Source organism: Betta splendens, chromosome 2 (genome assembly GCF_900634795.4).
Source record: "Betta splendens chromosome 2, fBetSpl5.4, whole genome shotgun sequence".
Classification (NCBI taxonomy): Eukaryota; Metazoa; Chordata; class Actinopteri; order Anabantiformes; family Osphronemidae; genus Betta; species Betta splendens.
In genome coordinates this window covers 16,424,654-16,442,369 of record NC_040882.2, presented here as the reverse complement: position 1 = coordinate 16,442,369, position 17,716 = coordinate 16,424,654, and the positions used below count along the sequence as shown (strand labels likewise).

The following is a 17,716-nucleotide window of genomic DNA, read 5'->3' as shown; positions in this document are numbered from 1 at the left end:
TTGCTGTAACTGAATAGTGGTGAAAAACTACCACAGAGAAGACTTAAAGCAGTAAAATATTTTATTTGTCACATTATATATTTAAAAGTTTGGTTTTCCAACAAAGATTTATACATAAAACACTAATTTCCACATATTACACATAATTCTTACAATGCATATCATTGAAATCATAAAAGTTAAGTTTTGTAGAATTCATATCTGCAGATCATCTGCCCAGTGGTTCTGCAGGCAATCAGAGGATGCAGAAGAAGTTAGCAAACCAAGAAATACAACCACGATGTAAAACTGTTCTCAGTTATCACAATAATAGCTACCTGTAAATATGAATAAAATATGACCGCATACAGTATATTTCCTAATGTACTTACTTGGGACAAGGGTGGTGTGATCTCCTTCAGGTCTCCAAAGCAGCCGTTTTTATGACGAATGAGGCTCCCCCACAACAAAGAGCGATGACATGCTGGGCATTCTCCTTCCACAGGCAAAAGGTGAAATGGCTCAAATTTCTGGAAATGTTTGGCGAGGCAGATGATGTGACTGCTCATCTCACAGGAAGAATGAAAACAGCTGAGTTTTTCAGGTGTCTATTAAAAAAGAGACATGTAACAACTTGTCAGAATTTGAGAGCACGCAAACTACAATTCCCGATTTCAGAATATTATCCAACTGTTTTAAACAGTACCTTGATGAAGCCTTTACAGACAAAACACCTGGGTATCACCGTTTCCTCCCCTGCAGTCTGCAGAGGACATGTCTTCTTGGCTCTCACTCCACCAAAAGCAATGGGGATATGGAGAGGAGGCTGTAGACTGGGTTCAAAATCCATCTTGTACTCCTGTTTGAGCCAGCGGACGGTCAGAGGCAGCCTGTTCCATGGCGCCACCCGCAGCATGCTGGAGACGACGCGCCAGTGGAACTGCAAGCTTGACTCTTTTCTGGATCGCCGGGACACGTGGGAGAGGCGCCTGGAGGAGTGAGGATGCTGCCACGCCCACTCAAACTGGTGGATATACCATGATATAATTAGCCCTTCTAAATTCAATAAGTGAGATCAGACCTAATTATTTTCATTCTTTCCGTGGTCAAAAAATCCTCATTGTTTTGTTATATGGACTCTTTCTGCGAATTATCTCTTCTAACGTGTCACAGCTGTAGCACAACCCGTATGAAGCACTTGGTGTCTCACATTCACTTCATGGTGGGCAATCAACACGGCATTTAATCATACTGCATCTCCGATTTGAATAGATCGCGGCAGCAAAATTCAAGTAACTTGAGCACAAAATATTTATTTTCACTATTGCTAAGGCTTAATGCATATACGTACCCTCAGGGCAGCAATATCAGAGGGGAAGCCATGTATGATGAGGACCATGTCCCTGGAGGAAAAAAAGGCATTGAATCAGGACAATTACGTGATACAGGATTGTCTAGTGTATAGTCTAGCTCAGCAGGTACCATGGGCCTCTCCCACTGGTTCTTTTGGCTCCCCCTTTGTGCCGTCCTGCGTTATGCTGACCGATCCGCCGCTCTGGATTGACAGTGAAGCCGATGTAGATGCGGCCTTTGAATTTCGGATTGGTGCAGTACAACATGTACACGCCAAAGAAGCTTTCTACTTCGACCACCATTGTATAATGACAATGGAGATTGTTGTTATTTTGTTAAGTTCGTTATTAGCAACAGTCAGTCATGGCTACTGGAATACTAGCTAACATGTTAGCCACGTTTGTGCAACGCGAGTGGAGTCAATACGGCGTAAGCATCATTAAAAATAATCATTACAAAATATCACCCAATAAAACCAACGATAAGCAAGACATTTTAAGTATTGCTTAGAGACAGACGCCTAAAATTCATTGTACATAAACAACTATAAGTTGACGTTTCACAAACGAACCATAACATAGGCCCACACACTGATGTAAACAGTCTGTTTTAGTTTCCTAAAGAAGATGCCTGACTAAAATGTATTTAAAAAACATAACGTTTCTCGTTAACAGGTATATAAAACAAAAAACAATGAATATAAGCGTTTTTATATAGATAAAAATAACTAAATAGAAAAATAAAGCTTGTTTACACGAATTATTGTAAACATTTATTATGTTTTTATTTTAGGACACCTAATATTTTCATTTGCTGCTTTGAAATCTGCAGGGCATTTCTGATTGGTTAAAGGAGCCATTGCTTCGTTGTTATTGGACTGCACTTGTGTGACGTGTGACGTGACATCCAGCCCTGCGCTCTCAGTGACTGAAATGAGCTGAAACAGGGGATAGAGCTGTTGTCATAGAACGCTTTTAAACCGAAACTGCTGTTCACAGCTCTGTTTTAAAACACATTTTATGTGCGCACGCAACCATACCACTTTCGGTGTTTCTGTCTGAATCCTAGCAGCCTCTAAATTACAACAGTAGCTTAGAGACTGTGGGCCCGGTGTTCGTAGAGCGATGTCTGTAACAGCTGATCACATCCGGGAAAAACTCACCAAGGAGCTTGGCGCCGTGCACGTGGTAGGTGACTTGCTGTTGCACCAGATGTTCTCTTAGACGAACGAATGTATGCTGTGAATTCAAGCACACCTGATTTCATTGAATGAGGCTGGTATTTCAAGTGAGATCCTTGAAGCTGTTCGCTTATGGCCAACAACCAATGCAGGACTGAAAATGAAAGCTTTTTTGATTGGATTTTGTTTTCTGCTTGGGGTTTAAACAGGCCCTGCACCAGTCATAAAAAAGTAGAACATTAACAGTCTGGTCTTGTCTTAGTTGAAGGAATAACATCATACACGTCTCATGTTGTTTCCTCCAGGATGTAGAGGATACATCACCCAACAGATGTGCTACAAGCTACAAAGTCCTGGTGGTGTCGTCCCAGTTTGAGGGCAAGCCACTGTTACAGAGACACAGGTAATGCACTTAATTGTTCACTTAAGTACAGACAAGTACATACTTTTACTTGTGCTGTCATGTGACTTTAGCAACAAGCTAGTCCTTGTTAGTTTTTTCGGTCACGTTAAAATCATTGGCAGGCCTGAAGCAAAATTTGTTTTTGGAAACATCCTTTGTGTGTGACATATGCGTCACTTTTTAAGTATTTTGTACCTGAAGGTTCGTAAACATCAGGAGGTTTCATTCATGTTTTTGTTGTATCACAGCATCATCTAAACATGCAAATCCATTGTTTCCCAAATGAAACCAGATTCCCATCACCACTGTGATGATGTTTAACCCTATACCCCCCACGCCCTGTGTTGTCAGGATGGTGAACACATGCCTCGCTGAGGAGCTGAAAGAAATCCACGCTTTTGAACAGAAGACCCTCACACCGGAACAGTGGGAGAAGCAGAAGTCTCAATGAGACCTTTCACCAAATCTGCTAGAAAGCAGACCTACCACAAACGCTCTCCTTGTTTTTCATTTGGATCCCTAATGTTAAGGTAATAAAATAAAGGAACTCAGAGGTCATAATGGCATCAAAATGAAAAATTGTTTTGTCTGTCTTGATTGATTCCTGAAAATCTTTAGTTGAAGTCCTGAACCGAAATGTTAATTCGTTTTTTAAACAAAGCTAATAATTGGATATTTACATGACTATTCCTTGGGATGACTGACAACTCATCACCATAGGTACAGATAGCCCACAATTATTATCATATCAATAGTACAATATGATTAATTGACATCATTGTGACAACCTTTTTGTTACTTAGTGTCATGTAAGTGAACTGAATAGAATTGTAACATACTCGATCACTATCATCTCCAGGGGTCACTGGTGGGTTTGGTCTAATCAAAGATCAATAGCATCTAAATACGGGATCTGTTTAACACATGAGCACGTTTGTAATCAAGTGAACAACTTGTGAACATGAACAGTGAATATAAATGAGATGAATGCATTTACCAAGCATCACCTGCAGAGCCTCACACAGAGCTCCAGCCCCCTGCCTGCGTGGGTTTCAGGGCCACACATTCCAGCTGTGTGCTTTAATCCACCCATGGCTGTTTTTTGGACTGTGCTGATTTAAGGGCCTTAAATCAGCCACCCGAGGACTCACACAGACAAGTCCTGTCTGACTTTCAGAGGGTAATTAATTTTTTATCAAACTTCTAGGCCTTAATATACAGTATTAACAAAGACTCTTGATATTATTCATTTTATAGTAAACAAGATCAGGAGGTTTGAAGCATTTTTATGTCTTCCCGTTTGTTCAGTTTATCAGTCAGGCATTTGCCTTGTTGTACCTGTGAGCTCAGGTCACTGAGAACTGTACGTTCTCCTGCCTGATACTTTGAGGTTGATGTTATGATGAGAAATGGTTGAATGCTGACCTGATTTTATCCTTCAGTAAGCATGTAGCAGAGACCGAGTGGACGTGTTGGGATTACTTCCACCACTTACACTGTGAAGGGCTGCTAATGGAAAAGCCGACATGGGGGAGAGCGTGTGCCTTTGTCTGAGCGTGTGGTTGTAATGCGTTTATTCAGTGATCAGGATAAAACTCGGCTCTTTTCAGGGCTGGTGAATGTGACAGCAGCCCTGTAATTTATACCGCCTCAGTTTCCCTCTGAGAACCGTGAGTAGCTGCAGCTGAGTCATGGACAGCAGCTGTAGCCAAGGAGAAGTACGTCGGACTGTTTCTGTACCTCTGAACCAGTGGCCAGAGGTAATTTATTTATGGGTTCTCAATTTATTCATCTTATTCCTGTGAACTCAATATGGTGATCTCATTTGAAGTCTTCAATTTGCAACTTGAACAACAGACAAAACCTGTTGGACTTTGGAGGTCAGAGGTCAAGATTACTGTCACTTCAATTTGGTCAAGGTTTAAGGACAATGTGACTTCTGTCATGTCTGTGTTATGTTGTTGTGGTGAATATGATTTTACAGGAAAAGGTGAACTAGTAAAATTAATGTCTATTCCTGGACTGAAACAATCGCAATAGAGCACAGAAGCTGTGTAGATGCTTAGCTACCGCATTTACAGGTGGCGATTTTTTTTGTTTGTTGTTTGCCATTAAATTTGTATTTGAAATTAAATATCTTACTCTAAAGCAATAAAAACAGACTTATGTAGAAGTATTATTAGAAATTCGATCAAATCTTTACTTTGGTTTATTAAGTAAAACAAATGACAACAACCTCAAGGCACTTTACAATGTAAAAGACCAGTAGTAATAATACAACTGTATGGTTTTACACAACGGCCATTTACCTGGTTTAGAGCTACTGGAACAAAACAATCACATCCATGTGTTGAGGCCTATTGTCAGACAAAGTCACAATCCTGTCTAGTCTGTGTCTCTACCGCCACAATGCACACATGCACGTTTACGTGGGGACAATCCATCCCGCAGGGGCATTCTCCAAACCAGCGGAGGAGAACGAATTCCTGCTGAGACAGAAGCCAATAAATCATTAAGCAATTCTCACACGGGCCCAGAAATGTTCGGATGAGCTGCTCCGTCCTCAGCAGGACCTGGTTCGTCCGCCCACGCGCAGCCCGTCCTCATCCGCCGGCCACGTGGTGCACGGAACCGCTGGCTGTCGTGGTCGACTAGTACAAGGTGCGGTACTTTACTGACCCAAAGGATGGAGGGAGGAGCCCGAAGCAGCTTCCACCGGTCCAACCACCAGCTGGCCTCCGTTAACCCCCCCTGGCAGAACCCGTCTCCCACTGGATCCCTGCTGGCACAGATTTACCTCCAGCTCAGCGGGAGCTGCTCCGCGTGTGACGTCCCACTCCTCGAGTGGAATCATGGTCACGCTCACGTGTTCACCCCTCAGCTCTAATCAATTCATTTGTGTTTTTTAATTCTGTCATTGTCTGAACCACAAAAAGACTTTCGTCTCATTCTTGTGAACTTTCTTTTACATGGTTTGTCATTAACCAAGGCACGTGTCTGCATTCATAAATAGGTTCTATTCACATCTGGATCAAGGCGTTCGTCGGGCCGTCACTGACTCTGGCCACCGGCGTCCAGCAGCGCGTGCAGCTCGCCGGGCTCGTATCCCAGCAGGCCTTGCAGGTTGCAGACGAAGCGGTAGACGTAGCGCTTGCCGGCCGTCTTCCGTATGATGTTCTTGTCGTAGTAGTAGCGCAGCCCGCGGCTCAGCTTCTCGTAGTTCATCCTGGGCTTGTTCTTCCGCAGACCCCACAGCAGCGCCACCTGCAGACAAAGCCACAGCCTGTAGCGCAGATTCACGGATGCGCGCGGCTGTTGTGCACGGGTCGCGTGGCTCGCGGGCAGCGCGTACCTCGTCGGGGTCCGTCAGCTTGAACTCCCAGCCGTCTCCCGTCCAGCTTATGCACGACTGGCAGCTGCGGTCGGTCAGCAGCTCCAGGAGGAACTGCCACAGCTGAATGGGGCCACTTCCTGTTGTAACAGCGCGCGAGGGATGAGGGTGAACATCTGCACAGTTGCGTTCTACGCCCGCGTGTGTGATGGAGCCTCTACCCACCAGTGTAGCCCGCGAGGACGGCCGCCGGTACCACGGCTCTGCCCAGGTCAGAGTTGCAGCCTACGAACTCTTTAAAGCTCTTAGGTGGTTGTGGCGACGTGAAGGCACCTTCAGACAAGCTCTCCTCCATAACCGGGAACACATTCATAGAGGGAGAGGCCACGGCGTCAGGATCGTCCGCTCCCACGTCTGCGTCTGCATGTCCACAACAGAAGACTCATGTGGGATGAGCGGATGTGTGAAACCGGAGGATGCCGGGGTTTAACACGGTACCTCGGTTTCCTCCCGTTTCCGGCATCGCGACAGTGGATGACGCGTTCGCGCTGGGATCGTGCGTTTGGAGCAGGTAGAAGTCCTGATGCTGTGCAGAACTCTGGAGGGGGATTCTTTCATTTGGACGGTCCACGTGGCAAACGTGCTCCTGGGAGCTGTTTTCTGAAGGAACACAGACAAGACCTTCATAACACGCAACCACGTATGAGCCACATGTGATAGTGTTGTTAAGAATAAACACAGCTGGCAGCATCTGGATGAGTCACATTGTTGCCTTTCGTACCTGTCGTGCACACGGGGAATAAAGATCCACAGTCGAATTCATTTTCTGGAAAATACAATTCAAAAGACAAAATTTTTTTAGAGGCTACTCTGTGTTATAACTTTCACAAACAAGGTTTACAGTGATGAGGTACAGTAAAACACAATGAATGTGTTCTATGGAATAAAGGCAACATTGCTCAACATTTGTCATATACCAAACAAATAGCAAACAGCTTTGCACCTCTCCTCATGGTCTCCAGATGCTCCCAAAGGATCTCTCCCGCGGTGCAGTCGCGCATCAAGCCCAGAAACGCCTCCCGGTCCAAGCCGCATAGCTGGCTTCCCTTTAGGCTCCTCAGGTCGGACCCCGGGCACCGGAGGCCAAACTCAGCCTGCCACCAGTCCAGCCAGTGGTTCACCTCCCACTCCGACCACAGGGCGGGATCTGGACGTGGACGGACAAGCAAACGCCTCTAACCTCTACAAAGGCTCTCCTTCCTGTGTTTATTATAAGGATTGGGGACTGTACCCTGAGGAAGGTGCAGGCTGAGTCTCTCCTGGGTGAAGCCAGCGAAACTGGCCCTCACAGCCTGGCTGAGCACCTCCTTGCTGGTCGGGGTGAGAGGAGGCACGTCCAGCTCTGGGACAGACATAGGACATCACCTTTCTTTCACTTTACTTAGCGAGAAAAGTCCTCAACGTTAACCTTCTATGACCCCTGTTAATGCAGTATAGTCATGTTGCAGCCCCTATGACACGTCATAGTTTTAATATCTATGGAGGCTCATTCTTACTGTAACTTACATACATTGCATTTAGAAGAATATGCAAACACTAAATTAACAGTTTACAGTATAAGTTAATACACACTGGTCGCATGCAGCCCGTCAGTCAGCAATTAAAACTTCATAAAGATGATATAGAATTATAATAGTATTGCAAGTTTTTTTTTAAAATGCTTAGTTAACCATGTAGAAAAAATATAACAATTAATTTACACAATTAATGTCTGTACAACAACTTGACACATGATGCATATAACAAACCTGTACTGCACGTACACTAACAGCAAATGCACAACATCAAGTGGACCAAACCTTCCGACCAAAGCTTCACTTTTCCCAAAACAGGCGTCTTACCATAAGCGCTGCAGTCCATCCCAGTGTGTGGAGAACTGGGACTCAGGTGGAGCAAATGGAGGGCACACGGGGGGAATGGGACTTTAATATTCTGAACGGGAGGGGACAGGTTGCAATGGACAAGTGTCAATCACACATGAAATGGGAGGGACAGTGCATTCTGAGGACCTGAAGCCAGGCTGATTGTAACCTTACATCTACACGGTTTTGAAAATATATGTTAATATAAATGTGAACCACTTATTGTACTTATATGATTTCAAAATATTGTTTACCTTTGAATGAATATTTCCAAAATAGGACAAGATTTACAAATTACATCATTAGGCATCCTTGTAAAATCCAGTAAATCGTTTGATTTCCTCCCCCAAAAACAGGAGGCTCAACAGAAATCAACGCATTTATTACCAAAGTGACATCTGAAGAGTTTAGTCTGTCTCTAAAGTCATACCTACTCAAAAAAGGTGTGTTGTGGAAATCTATAAAAATAATTAATAATACGTATATGTACGTAATAATGAATTAAATTGTAAGTATTAATACATCAGTCCTTTCCATGTATTACACAGATTCAGATGAAGGGAGAGCTTAAATTTGAGCAGTACTTAATACAACATAAAATGTGTTTTACTTTTAATACTTCTCACTTATGTAACAACACACTCAGATCAGATAAGGCGTCGCTCATTTAGTGTTTCTCTCCAGCAGCGCTCTAGGATCGTGAGCGCCCTCTAGTGGCGGTCAGTGGAAGCAGGTCAGAAGTTGATGCTCACTGAAAACTGCTCAGAGCAGGAGCCCCACTATTCCGAAGGACCCTCACACTAAAACAGATCCAAGGCTTCTTAGTGTTGTATTTATGTCACGACAAATCAGTTTACAGAAAGCAAAAAGGAACTGAGACGCCTGAGCTGTAGATGTACCGTTATTTTATTGACTAAAAAACAAAAAATGACAGTGGAAATGTTCAGGTTCAGTTGTTCCATCAGCAACACAGCAGTCAAACAGTGAAGCTGAATCAGACAGTGTTTCGAGGTTAAACCCTGACTCAGCCACGTAGGAGCCTTAGTTACAGTATGTTCCACCTCAGCTCACTCTAAGCAAAGCAGAATGAGACACAGACAAACGTGCTGGAGCTGCTGCTCCCTGGACCTTTACTAATCAAATACACACACAAATGGATACATTCAGCAAACACCATAAACACTGGCAGCGTAGTTGGAGTGTTGAACATGTAACATTGAATATGTAACTCTGCCCTGAATATGGAGACATTGCTTCCTTAAACACCATCGGTTCCAGTGCAGCCCTGAGGCTGAGGAGAGAGTGTGCGTGTGTGTGTGTGTGTGTGTGTGTGTTCGCTCTCACTCTCTCATGGAAGACGCGGATCGGAACCAGAGCAGCGCTGAGTTTACTGCCCAGCTCCGACGCATGAAGGGAATGTGGGTCACTGTTGTGTGAAAACAGGCCAGTTGAGATTCACTGCAAAACTATGACAAAATAAGAAAATAGATCTTCTTTGTTTTGACCCAAACAGAAGAATCCCAGGACTCCAGGCGGTTTCTGAGCGGCTGCAAGGCTGACGTGGACTTAGGAGGTTTTCACCCAACAGTGCACAGAGGACAAACAAACAGCGACTTTGAATAAGCCCACTTCAGTACATGTTACAGCCAGACGATATAGGAATTAATAATGTTAATAAATAACGCTACAGTACACAGTGATAAAGCTACAGGGGGAGGATCTGTCGGGGTTGGACCGCGTGCTGCGCTACGGCGGCGGTTTAGCGGGGGTCATCGGGGGCTGCGATCTTCTCCAGACTGGGCTCCATGCCCCAGATCTCCCTGGCGTACTGGGAGATGGTGCGGTCGCTGGAGAATTTACCAGAGCCGGCTATGTTATGGATCACCTTCTTGGTCCACTCCTTTGGATTCTGTTGGTACAGACGGTCACAGGAGGAACCATCACTGACCGGTCACAGTGCGTCACTGTGGTTGTAGCCTCCAGATGTACGCATACTGACCTTGTAGAGGTCACTGACTTTCTCTTGGCATTTGATGTAGTCTTCATAGTCTGCAAACACCTTGAACCTGAGGCAAAGACAGGAAACCACAGTCAACGATTTATTTATTATTAGATGACTGCATTGCTGAAGTGTTAACACACTGTAAAGGCACACATATGTTTCATGAGTCAAAGTCCCACGTGAGCCTGGACTGTGCAGGTGTGTGAGCACAGAGGAGGCGCCGGCGGCTCCCACCTGTCGTGGTGCATCAGCATGTTGACCAGGTCTTTGAAGAGCGCAGGCTGGCTGGGGCTGAAGAAGCCTCCCGAGATCTGGTCCATCGCCTGCTTCAGCTCAGGGATTTTGTTGTAGTACGACATGGCGTCGTAGCTGCAAAGAGGACACGGTCAGCTAGCGCGGTGCAGAGGACACGCTCCCTGCTTCAGCTATCACTGATGACCTCGATCAGGCGCGACCAAGGTCATCAGCAGAGAGCTGGACACCAGCGGTGGAGCTCACCCCTTCTTGTCCATGGCCTCCACGTCGTCCACCCGCATGCCGAAGATGAAGAGGTGCTCCTCCCCGGCCTCCTCCGCCATCTCCACGTTGGCGCCGTCCATGGTGCCGATGGTGAGGGCGCCGTTCAGCATGAACTTCATGTTCCCGGTGCCGGACGCCTCCGTGCCCGCCGTGGAGATCTGCTCCGACAGGTCGGCCGCGGGAACGACTGCACGGGGGACGGAACAAGGGAGATTCAGCGGGTCCGACTCGGACGCCGGGCCCAGTAAGAACACAGGGCAGCGCCGTTACCCTTCTCGGCCAGAGTGACGCGGTAGTTCTCCAGAAAGATGACCTTGAGCCGGTCCCCCACCACTGGGTCGTTGTTGACGATGTCTCCGACCGATGTGATCAGCTTGATGATCATCTTGGCCGTGTGGTAGCCTGGAGCTGCCTGGTGACACACGGGCGCGCTGAGGTTTTTCCAGATGTGCAAAGAGAAATGACAGGGAGTCTCAAATTCATGCAGGCCTCACCTTCCCCCCAATCATGATGGTCCTGGGCACCCATGACTTGTTGGGCTCCTTCTTGATGCCTTTCAGAAAACAATGAGGAGAGAGAGAGTTCAGCTTAACGCAGAGAAGTGGAAGCAGTGGCTAAAAAAGGAAGAAACACTCACGGTTGAAGAGCGTGATGATGTGCAGACAGTTGAGCAGCTGCCGTTTGTACTCGTGGATCCTCTTCACCTGCACGTCGAACATGGAGCTGGGGTTGATCTTCACCTTGTAGTGCTCCTCCAGATGAGCGGCGAACTTCAGTTTGTTCTCCTGCAAACCGAGGTCGAACGAGATCGAATGAGTGCAACGACAAAAAAAAAAAAAAAAAACATGCAATAAACCATCATTCTCTTTATGCATGTGGAATTCTCACTTGTTTGACTTTGGCAACGTCGCGAATGAAGGCCTCATCGTTCACAAACTTAAGGAGCTTCTTCAGCTGGTCCAGGTCCCGGATGAAGTCCTCACCGATCCTCTACAAGTACAGCAGAGCTTGAGTGAGTGCGTGATGCTCATTTACTGCAGCGGTGCATCGGTGCACATGGGAAACACAGGTAAACGGCGCCAGTGATCCAGAGAAGCCCACCGACCTCGGCGATGACCTCCGCCAGGCCGGGGTTGCACATGACCAGCCAGCGCCTGGGCGTGATGCCGTTGGTCTTGTTCTGGAACTTCTGAGGGTCGACGTCGTAGAAGTCTTTGAACCTGTTGGAGGAGAGGAGCCGCGGTCAGACACTCGTGTGGAACCCGGGTCGGGGTTCTGCTCCGGCCCGCGCTTACACGGTGTTCTTGATGATCTCCGAGTGGATGCGGGCGACCCCGTTGACGGCGTGAGAGCCCACGATGCACAGGTGCGCCATGTTGATTTTCTTGGCGTCGCCCTCCTCTATCAGCGACATTCTCCGCATGCGCTCCACGTCTCCGGGGTACAGCTTGCTGATGCGCTGCGGCACCAACGGACCTTCTCAGTTAGCGGCCGCGCAACCCCCACCCCCCGAACCTCCCCCTCGTACCTCCAGGTGCCTCCTGTTGATCTCGTAGATGATCTCCAGGTGTCGAGGCAGCAGGTTCTGGAAGAGGTCCACGGGCCAGCGCTCCAGGGCCTCAGGCAGGACGGTGTGGTTGGTGTAGGCACAGGTGCGAACCACGATCTCCCAGGCCTGTGGACAGAGGCCAGTTAGAGCCCTGTAACGCGAGCCCGCGGGTGTCCTCGACTCACGGAGGCGCAGAATGAGAGCGACGACATGCAAACGAGCGGTACCTGCTCCCAGGTCAGCTTCTCCACGTCCACCAAGATCCTCATCAGTTCGGGGATGGCCAGCGCCGGGTGGGTGTCGTTCAGCTGGATGGCCACCTGAACACGGAGCGTTAGCGTTACGCCGACCATGCGTCTGTGTAGCATATATATATAATATATATATATATATAATATATATATATATATATATATATATATATATAATATATATATATATATATATATATATATATATATATATATATATCTAATATAATATATATATATATATAAATATATATATATCTATATATATCATTATATTATTATACTATAATCCTATATCTCTATTACTAATACTCTCTCTATCTCTCTTCTCTATCATCATCTGTCTCTATCTCCCTTCCTCTCTCTCACTACTCTTCTCTATTCTCTCTTATCTCTATCTCCTATCTCTCTCTCTCGTTTTTACCTTTGTATATCATACTCTTCTCTCTCTCTATCCTCTCTACTATATATCTCGCTTCTGTCTCTCCTCTTCATCTATCTACATCTCCTCTCCTCTCTCTCTCTCTCATCTCTCTCTGCTCTCTCATCTCTTTTTCTCTTTCTTCTTTGTTTTTTTTTCTTTGTCTCTCTCTCCCTTCCCTCTCTCCCTCTCTCTCTCCTATCTCTCTGTTTTTGTGTCTGTGTGTGTTTTCTCTCTTCTCTCTTCTGTCTCTCTCTCTCTCTCTCTCCTTTTTTTTTTTTTTTTTTTTTTGTCTCTCTTCTTTCTCTCTCTCTACTCCACTCTCTACTATCTCCCCTGTGGTGTGTGTGTGTGTGTGTCTCTATATCTCTCTCTTCTCTCCTCTCTCTCTATCTCTCTCCTCTCTCTCTCTCTCTCTCTTGTTGTGTGTGTGGTTGTGTCTCTCTCTCTCTCTCTCTCTCCTTCTCTCTCTCTCACTCTCTCTCTCTCTCTCTCTCCCTCTCTCTCTCCTCTATCTCTCTCTCTATATATATATATATATATAATAAGCTATATATAATATTATATATATACACACATGTATGTATATATGTATATATGTATATGTATATATATGTATATATGGACATATGTACGTATATATGGACATATGTACGTATATATGGACATATGTACGTATATCTCCTACCTTGTCCGGCAGCGTGGAGAGGTCCATCCGCACGAACTCCGTGGAGCCGAACTTGGAGGCTTTGAAGCGGCGGATGATGTCCTGAAGAGTGGCGGCCACGACGAAGTACTCCTGCTTGAGACGCAGCTCCTTCCCTTCGAAGAACTGCACCACAAGGACAGAGGAGACATCGGTTGCAAAGATCCTGGACTTTTCTACGAAGCCGCTCGTGACGAGGCCGGAAGACGACAAAGCCGCTCACGTTGTCATTGGGGTAAAGGACCCGGGAGATGTTCTCGGCCAGGTTTCGGTCCAGCACCGCTTGGATGTAGCCGCCCACGTTAACTGTAGGGCGACAGCAGCTTGAGCGACTGCACAGAGCACTGAGGCGTCGGGTTCATGCTCAGGAGGAGCCAGCGTCAGCGTTTAACACGTCAGGTGACGACACTCACAGTCTTTGAGGTTGAAGTCGCAGGGGGCCTTCGCAGACCACAGCCTCATGGTGTTGACGATGTTGTTCCTGTAGCCGGGGACGGGGGTGTCGTAGGGAAGAGCCAGAACCATCTGGGACCAAACATATTCGTTAGGAGTCTGATCTCAGGTCAGATGTGTCCAGACCGGCCCCCACTCACCTGCGTGTCCACCCACTTCACCCCTTCGGCTGTGTGCTCCACGCGCCCATAGAAGTGGACCGGGCGCATGTACTCAGGCCGGGCCTTCTCCCAGGGGTTCCCGTAGCGGAGCCAGTCGTCCGCTTCCTCCACCTGAGGAGGTTTTGGGGGATCAGGGTGGAATAAACGGGGTACATCAGGGTCGGGTTGTGAATCGGTGGCACACATGAGCCGAGCGGAGTTTGAGTGCGTCGCCACGACGACGCCAACGCACCTGCCAGCCGTTGACGATCTTCTGGTTGAAGATGCCGAACTCGTAGCGGATGCCGTACCCGTAGGCAGCCAGGCCCAGCGACGCCATGGAGTCCAGGAAGCAGGCTGGGGCGGGAGGGGGGGAGGAGGGGGAGGGGGGTGAGAGAGGACAACACACAGCAAACGCCCGAGCGGGGGAAGCGGCAGCTCACCAGCCAGGCGGCCCAGCCCGCCGTTGCCCAGACCGGCGTCCTCCTCGATGTCCTGCAGCTCCTCCATGTCCAGACCCAGCTGACGAACACACCAGCACCGTTCTCTCAGCATCATGTGGCATCGAGCCATTGAATAAATGCTAACCTTTTACTCCGCTTCTTATTTCATCAAACTTCCCTTTTTATTTTATAGCAGTATAATTGGTAGTTTCAGTAAGTCTGTTTGTTTTTGCTGTGACATGCTATTAAAAAGGAAACATCTGTGTCCCATGATCCTTTGCTTCACCTGGTACGTTGCTTCGTCGCAGGCGTTCTCCAGGGCCAGATTGACCATCGTGTTCTGCAGAGTCCGGCCCATGTAGAACTCCAGGGAGAGGTAGTAGACGCGCTGGGGGCAAAGTCACAGAAGGACAAAGGGGTCAAAGGGGGGAGTTGCTAATAATAAAACATGCATGACGATCTCCCAGCGCCTCTGCAACATTATCTCAGCTGAGAACAACAGCTGCTTCACGGAGACGGTGCGATGACGCCTCTGAGCGTCTTGGAGTAATTGAAGTGCAGCAACGCCTGAGCGAAGCTGCGTGTGATGTGTGCGCCAACGCGTCACATCTGTGGTCCTGACGTGCATGCGTGGAAAAGGCAGGCGCTACAGTGACGAAGGCACCAAATAGTGCGTGGAAAACAGGAGTCATATTGAATTATTGGTTTTACCACCGGCTTTATACAGCAGATCCATTTGTGGCGTAAGTATGAAGCTATTGATCTTATCAGCGTAGTGTGAAGAAAACTTTGTTTTTGTAGGTTTTATTCCATATAACAGTTCAGTATAACAGTATAAAAGTAAATCTATTACTTTATTCCCATTGTTTTTCTTTAAGGTCAGTCACTGCTCCTTTGACCATGTGACCGTTCATGTGCCGGGAACTATTTTAGTGGTGGACTTATCTAAAGGTGGAGGTCTGAGGGGCAGAAGGCCGAGCGTGTGAGGAATGGACTTGAAATAAAAAGGAGTGTGTGTGAATGGAGCAACCAGACACCTGGGCACCATGAATGGCTGTAGTCAACAACAGAGAGGCATCGGGTTGAAGGAGGCCTGTTGTTGAGTTTTACTTTTGGGCCGTAATCAGAATCATCAGCTCAGACTCGGCTTCCTTCGTCTCGCTGTGGGGTCCTCACTGACGGCCTGTGCTGCAGGTTGTTTTTACAGGCTGTGCGCGCCCCCGCCGAGCCGGTATTGACACAGCTGATGGCCCTTTAAGGCCGCGCTCAGCTTCCTGGTGCACGAGCTCGAGGAAGCGCAGCGCGATGCTTTGGGTCGATGTGTTACACTGAGGTTATTACTGGAAAATGAACCCTTATAGTAAGAAAAAACAACAACAGTGTTGTGGGTCTGTGCATGTTGGTGCACATGGTGTTTCTGGAGACTCTATTAGCGGGCACGCGCTCTTACGTAACACGCATTTGAAAAAACCCAACAGCGTATCCTCGCGGGGGATTAACACCTGTGTCCTGTGCTCGCGTGAAGCACCGGGGACGCGCAGGGTCTCCAATGGCGCACGGTGGATCCGTCAAGGTCACCGAGGCGGACGGAGACGAGTGGGCGGACGATTATGTAAAAGCTCATTAGAAACCAAAGGGCCGCGAGTGGACGGGGCTCCGTGGCGAGCGGCGCCGCCTGGACTCACGCTCTCCCACCGCTTTGCTGCACACTGTGCGTCGAAACAATGCAGCCGCAACATCTCTATAAATGGATGTGCAAAAGGACCGCGAGCACGCGCAGGGGTAGGCGCGCGCGCGCGCGGGCCATCAACTGTACTGCAGCACGCCCCCCTCCCCTCCCCTCCCCTCCCCTCCGCCCCACCGATCAGCTGTGTGTACGTGCAGGACTGCGGCATCACGCCGCTGCTTACTTTGGGGTCTTTCTCATAGTAATGCTGCTGCGTCCGGATCCAGCGGCCCACCAGGTGGTCTCGGACAGTGTTGGCCAGGGCGAAGTAGTAGTCCCGCTTGGTAGCCACATTGCGATCCTTCACCAAGGTGAAGTGGAGGTGCCTGTTGAAATTAGTCTTCAGGTCTGCAACGTTCTCCACCCCGGCCAGCCCCCGCACCGAGATCTGCTTCTTCTTCTCCTGGTCTGTCAGTGGCTTGGCCATGTTTCCGGACGCTTCCTGTCTAGGTCGTGCTGTAGCCTGTCCTCCCCTCTAGCAGCTCTCCGTGGAGCACAGCCGGACGGATGCGTCACGGCGGCGTATTTATAGGTCACGTAGTGGATGCCGACACGGGTTTCCGGTCTGCCGTTTCAAAATAAAACTCGCTAACGGACCCGTACACGGCTTCTAAGTGCGTCACGCTTCACCATGGCTCGCTTCCATTATGTTGAAATAGCGGACGTGTGTGTAACTGCCTAAAGTCTAGTCGTGTTCACTAGCGCTTATAGTTAATCCGTACAGTCTGACACACTGCAAAACCTCGGTACCTAGTTTTAAACAGGAACCCGTCTTGCTGTAAGATCTTTATTCAAATACTTCATTTTGCATTTACTTCCGGTTTCTATGTCGCCATAGCTCTAAGGAACCTTAGGAAAAACATTTTGGTCAAGAAACTGATGCCTACATCTTTGTAAAATCTTTAAATAAATTGCTTGTGATTATTAACATAACTCATATTAATGGCAACAGTTTAAATTTTGTCTGCTGGACAAAATTAAAAGATGCTGTAAACATGTTTTTCTTTTATATATTAATGAGAATTAATGTCATCCATCGGAAACATCTAACAATGAACAAAATGCAGCAATGGATAAGACCTCGGTTTTTTACATAGGATTCTAATCTGAATAATTGCATAGAGACTTAAATTTCAATAAATAAAGAATTATTTGTTTTTGGCTTCTAGTTAAGCGTCACTATTCTCTTCAGATATGTGAATGTGACCAATTGTTCTAAGAACTTGCACAAACTTTAACTTCTGTCTTCAAGACTGTTCAGCAAACACCGTTGACAAAAGCACGTTATGTAACGATCCTCAGTGAGGGAGCCAACAGGGGAAGCGTTCAAACTTTAAA

At 47.3% G+C, this 17,716-nt stretch overlaps 4 protein-coding genes across 4 annotated transcripts; 1 reads left to right on the top strand and 3 right to left on the bottom strand.

The window, feature by feature from the left end:
- Positions 1–43: 43 nt before the first annotated feature.
- slx1b (SLX1 homolog B, structure-specific endonuclease subunit) lies at positions 44–1,951 on the bottom strand. The gene is made up of 5 exons (XM_029132345.3): positions 1,462–1,951; positions 1,331–1,382; positions 686–1,003; positions 372–587; positions 44–225 (listed from the first exon to the last, which is right to left on the bottom strand). Exons 1-5 carry the CDS (start codon positions 1,632–1,634, stop codon positions 196–198), a joined length of 789 nt encoding a protein of 262 aa, XP_028988178.1. The 5' UTR covers positions 1,635–1,951; the 3' UTR covers positions 44–195.
- Positions 1,952–2,223: 272 nt separating this feature from the next.
- On the top strand, positions 2,224–3,494 carry zgc:112271 (uncharacterized protein LOC553698 homolog). Its single transcript, XM_029132518.3, has 3 exons — positions 2,224–2,519; positions 2,818–2,915; positions 3,267–3,494. Exons 1-3 carry the CDS (start codon positions 2,457–2,459, stop codon positions 3,364–3,366), a joined length of 261 nt encoding a protein of 86 aa, XP_028988351.1. The 5' UTR covers positions 2,224–2,456; the 3' UTR covers positions 3,367–3,494.
- Positions 3,495–5,127: 1,633 nt separating this feature from the next.
- Positions 5,128–7,135, bottom strand: LOC114866948 (protein C-ets-2-like). The gene is made up of 5 exons (XM_041068875.2): positions 7,028–7,135; positions 6,745–6,906; positions 6,472–6,666; positions 6,268–6,386; positions 5,128–6,179 (listed from the first exon to the last, which is right to left on the bottom strand). The coding sequence occupies exons 2-5, from the start codon at positions 6,767–6,769 to the stop codon at positions 5,967–5,969; spliced, it is 552 nt and encodes a 183-aa protein (XP_040924809.2). The 5' UTR covers positions 6,770–6,906; positions 7,028–7,135; the 3' UTR covers positions 5,128–5,966.
- Positions 7,136–9,056: 1,921 nt separating this feature from the next.
- Positions 9,057–16,892, bottom strand: LOC114847347 (glycogen phosphorylase, muscle form). The gene is made up of 20 exons (XM_029136968.3): positions 16,563–16,892; positions 14,939–15,040; positions 14,653–14,731; positions 14,463–14,566; positions 14,210–14,341; positions 14,030–14,141; positions 13,840–13,922; positions 13,599–13,742; positions 12,466–12,558; positions 12,218–12,364; positions 11,985–12,148; positions 11,795–11,909; positions 11,578–11,679; positions 11,327–11,474; positions 11,184–11,242; positions 10,960–11,101; positions 10,669–10,876; positions 10,405–10,539; positions 10,168–10,234; positions 9,057–10,077 (listed from the first exon to the last, which is right to left on the bottom strand). Exons 1-20 carry the CDS (start codon positions 16,803–16,805, stop codon positions 9,928–9,930), a joined length of 2,529 nt encoding a protein of 842 aa, XP_028992801.1. The 5' UTR covers positions 16,806–16,892; the 3' UTR covers positions 9,057–9,927.
- Positions 16,893–17,716: the final 824 nt, after the last annotated feature.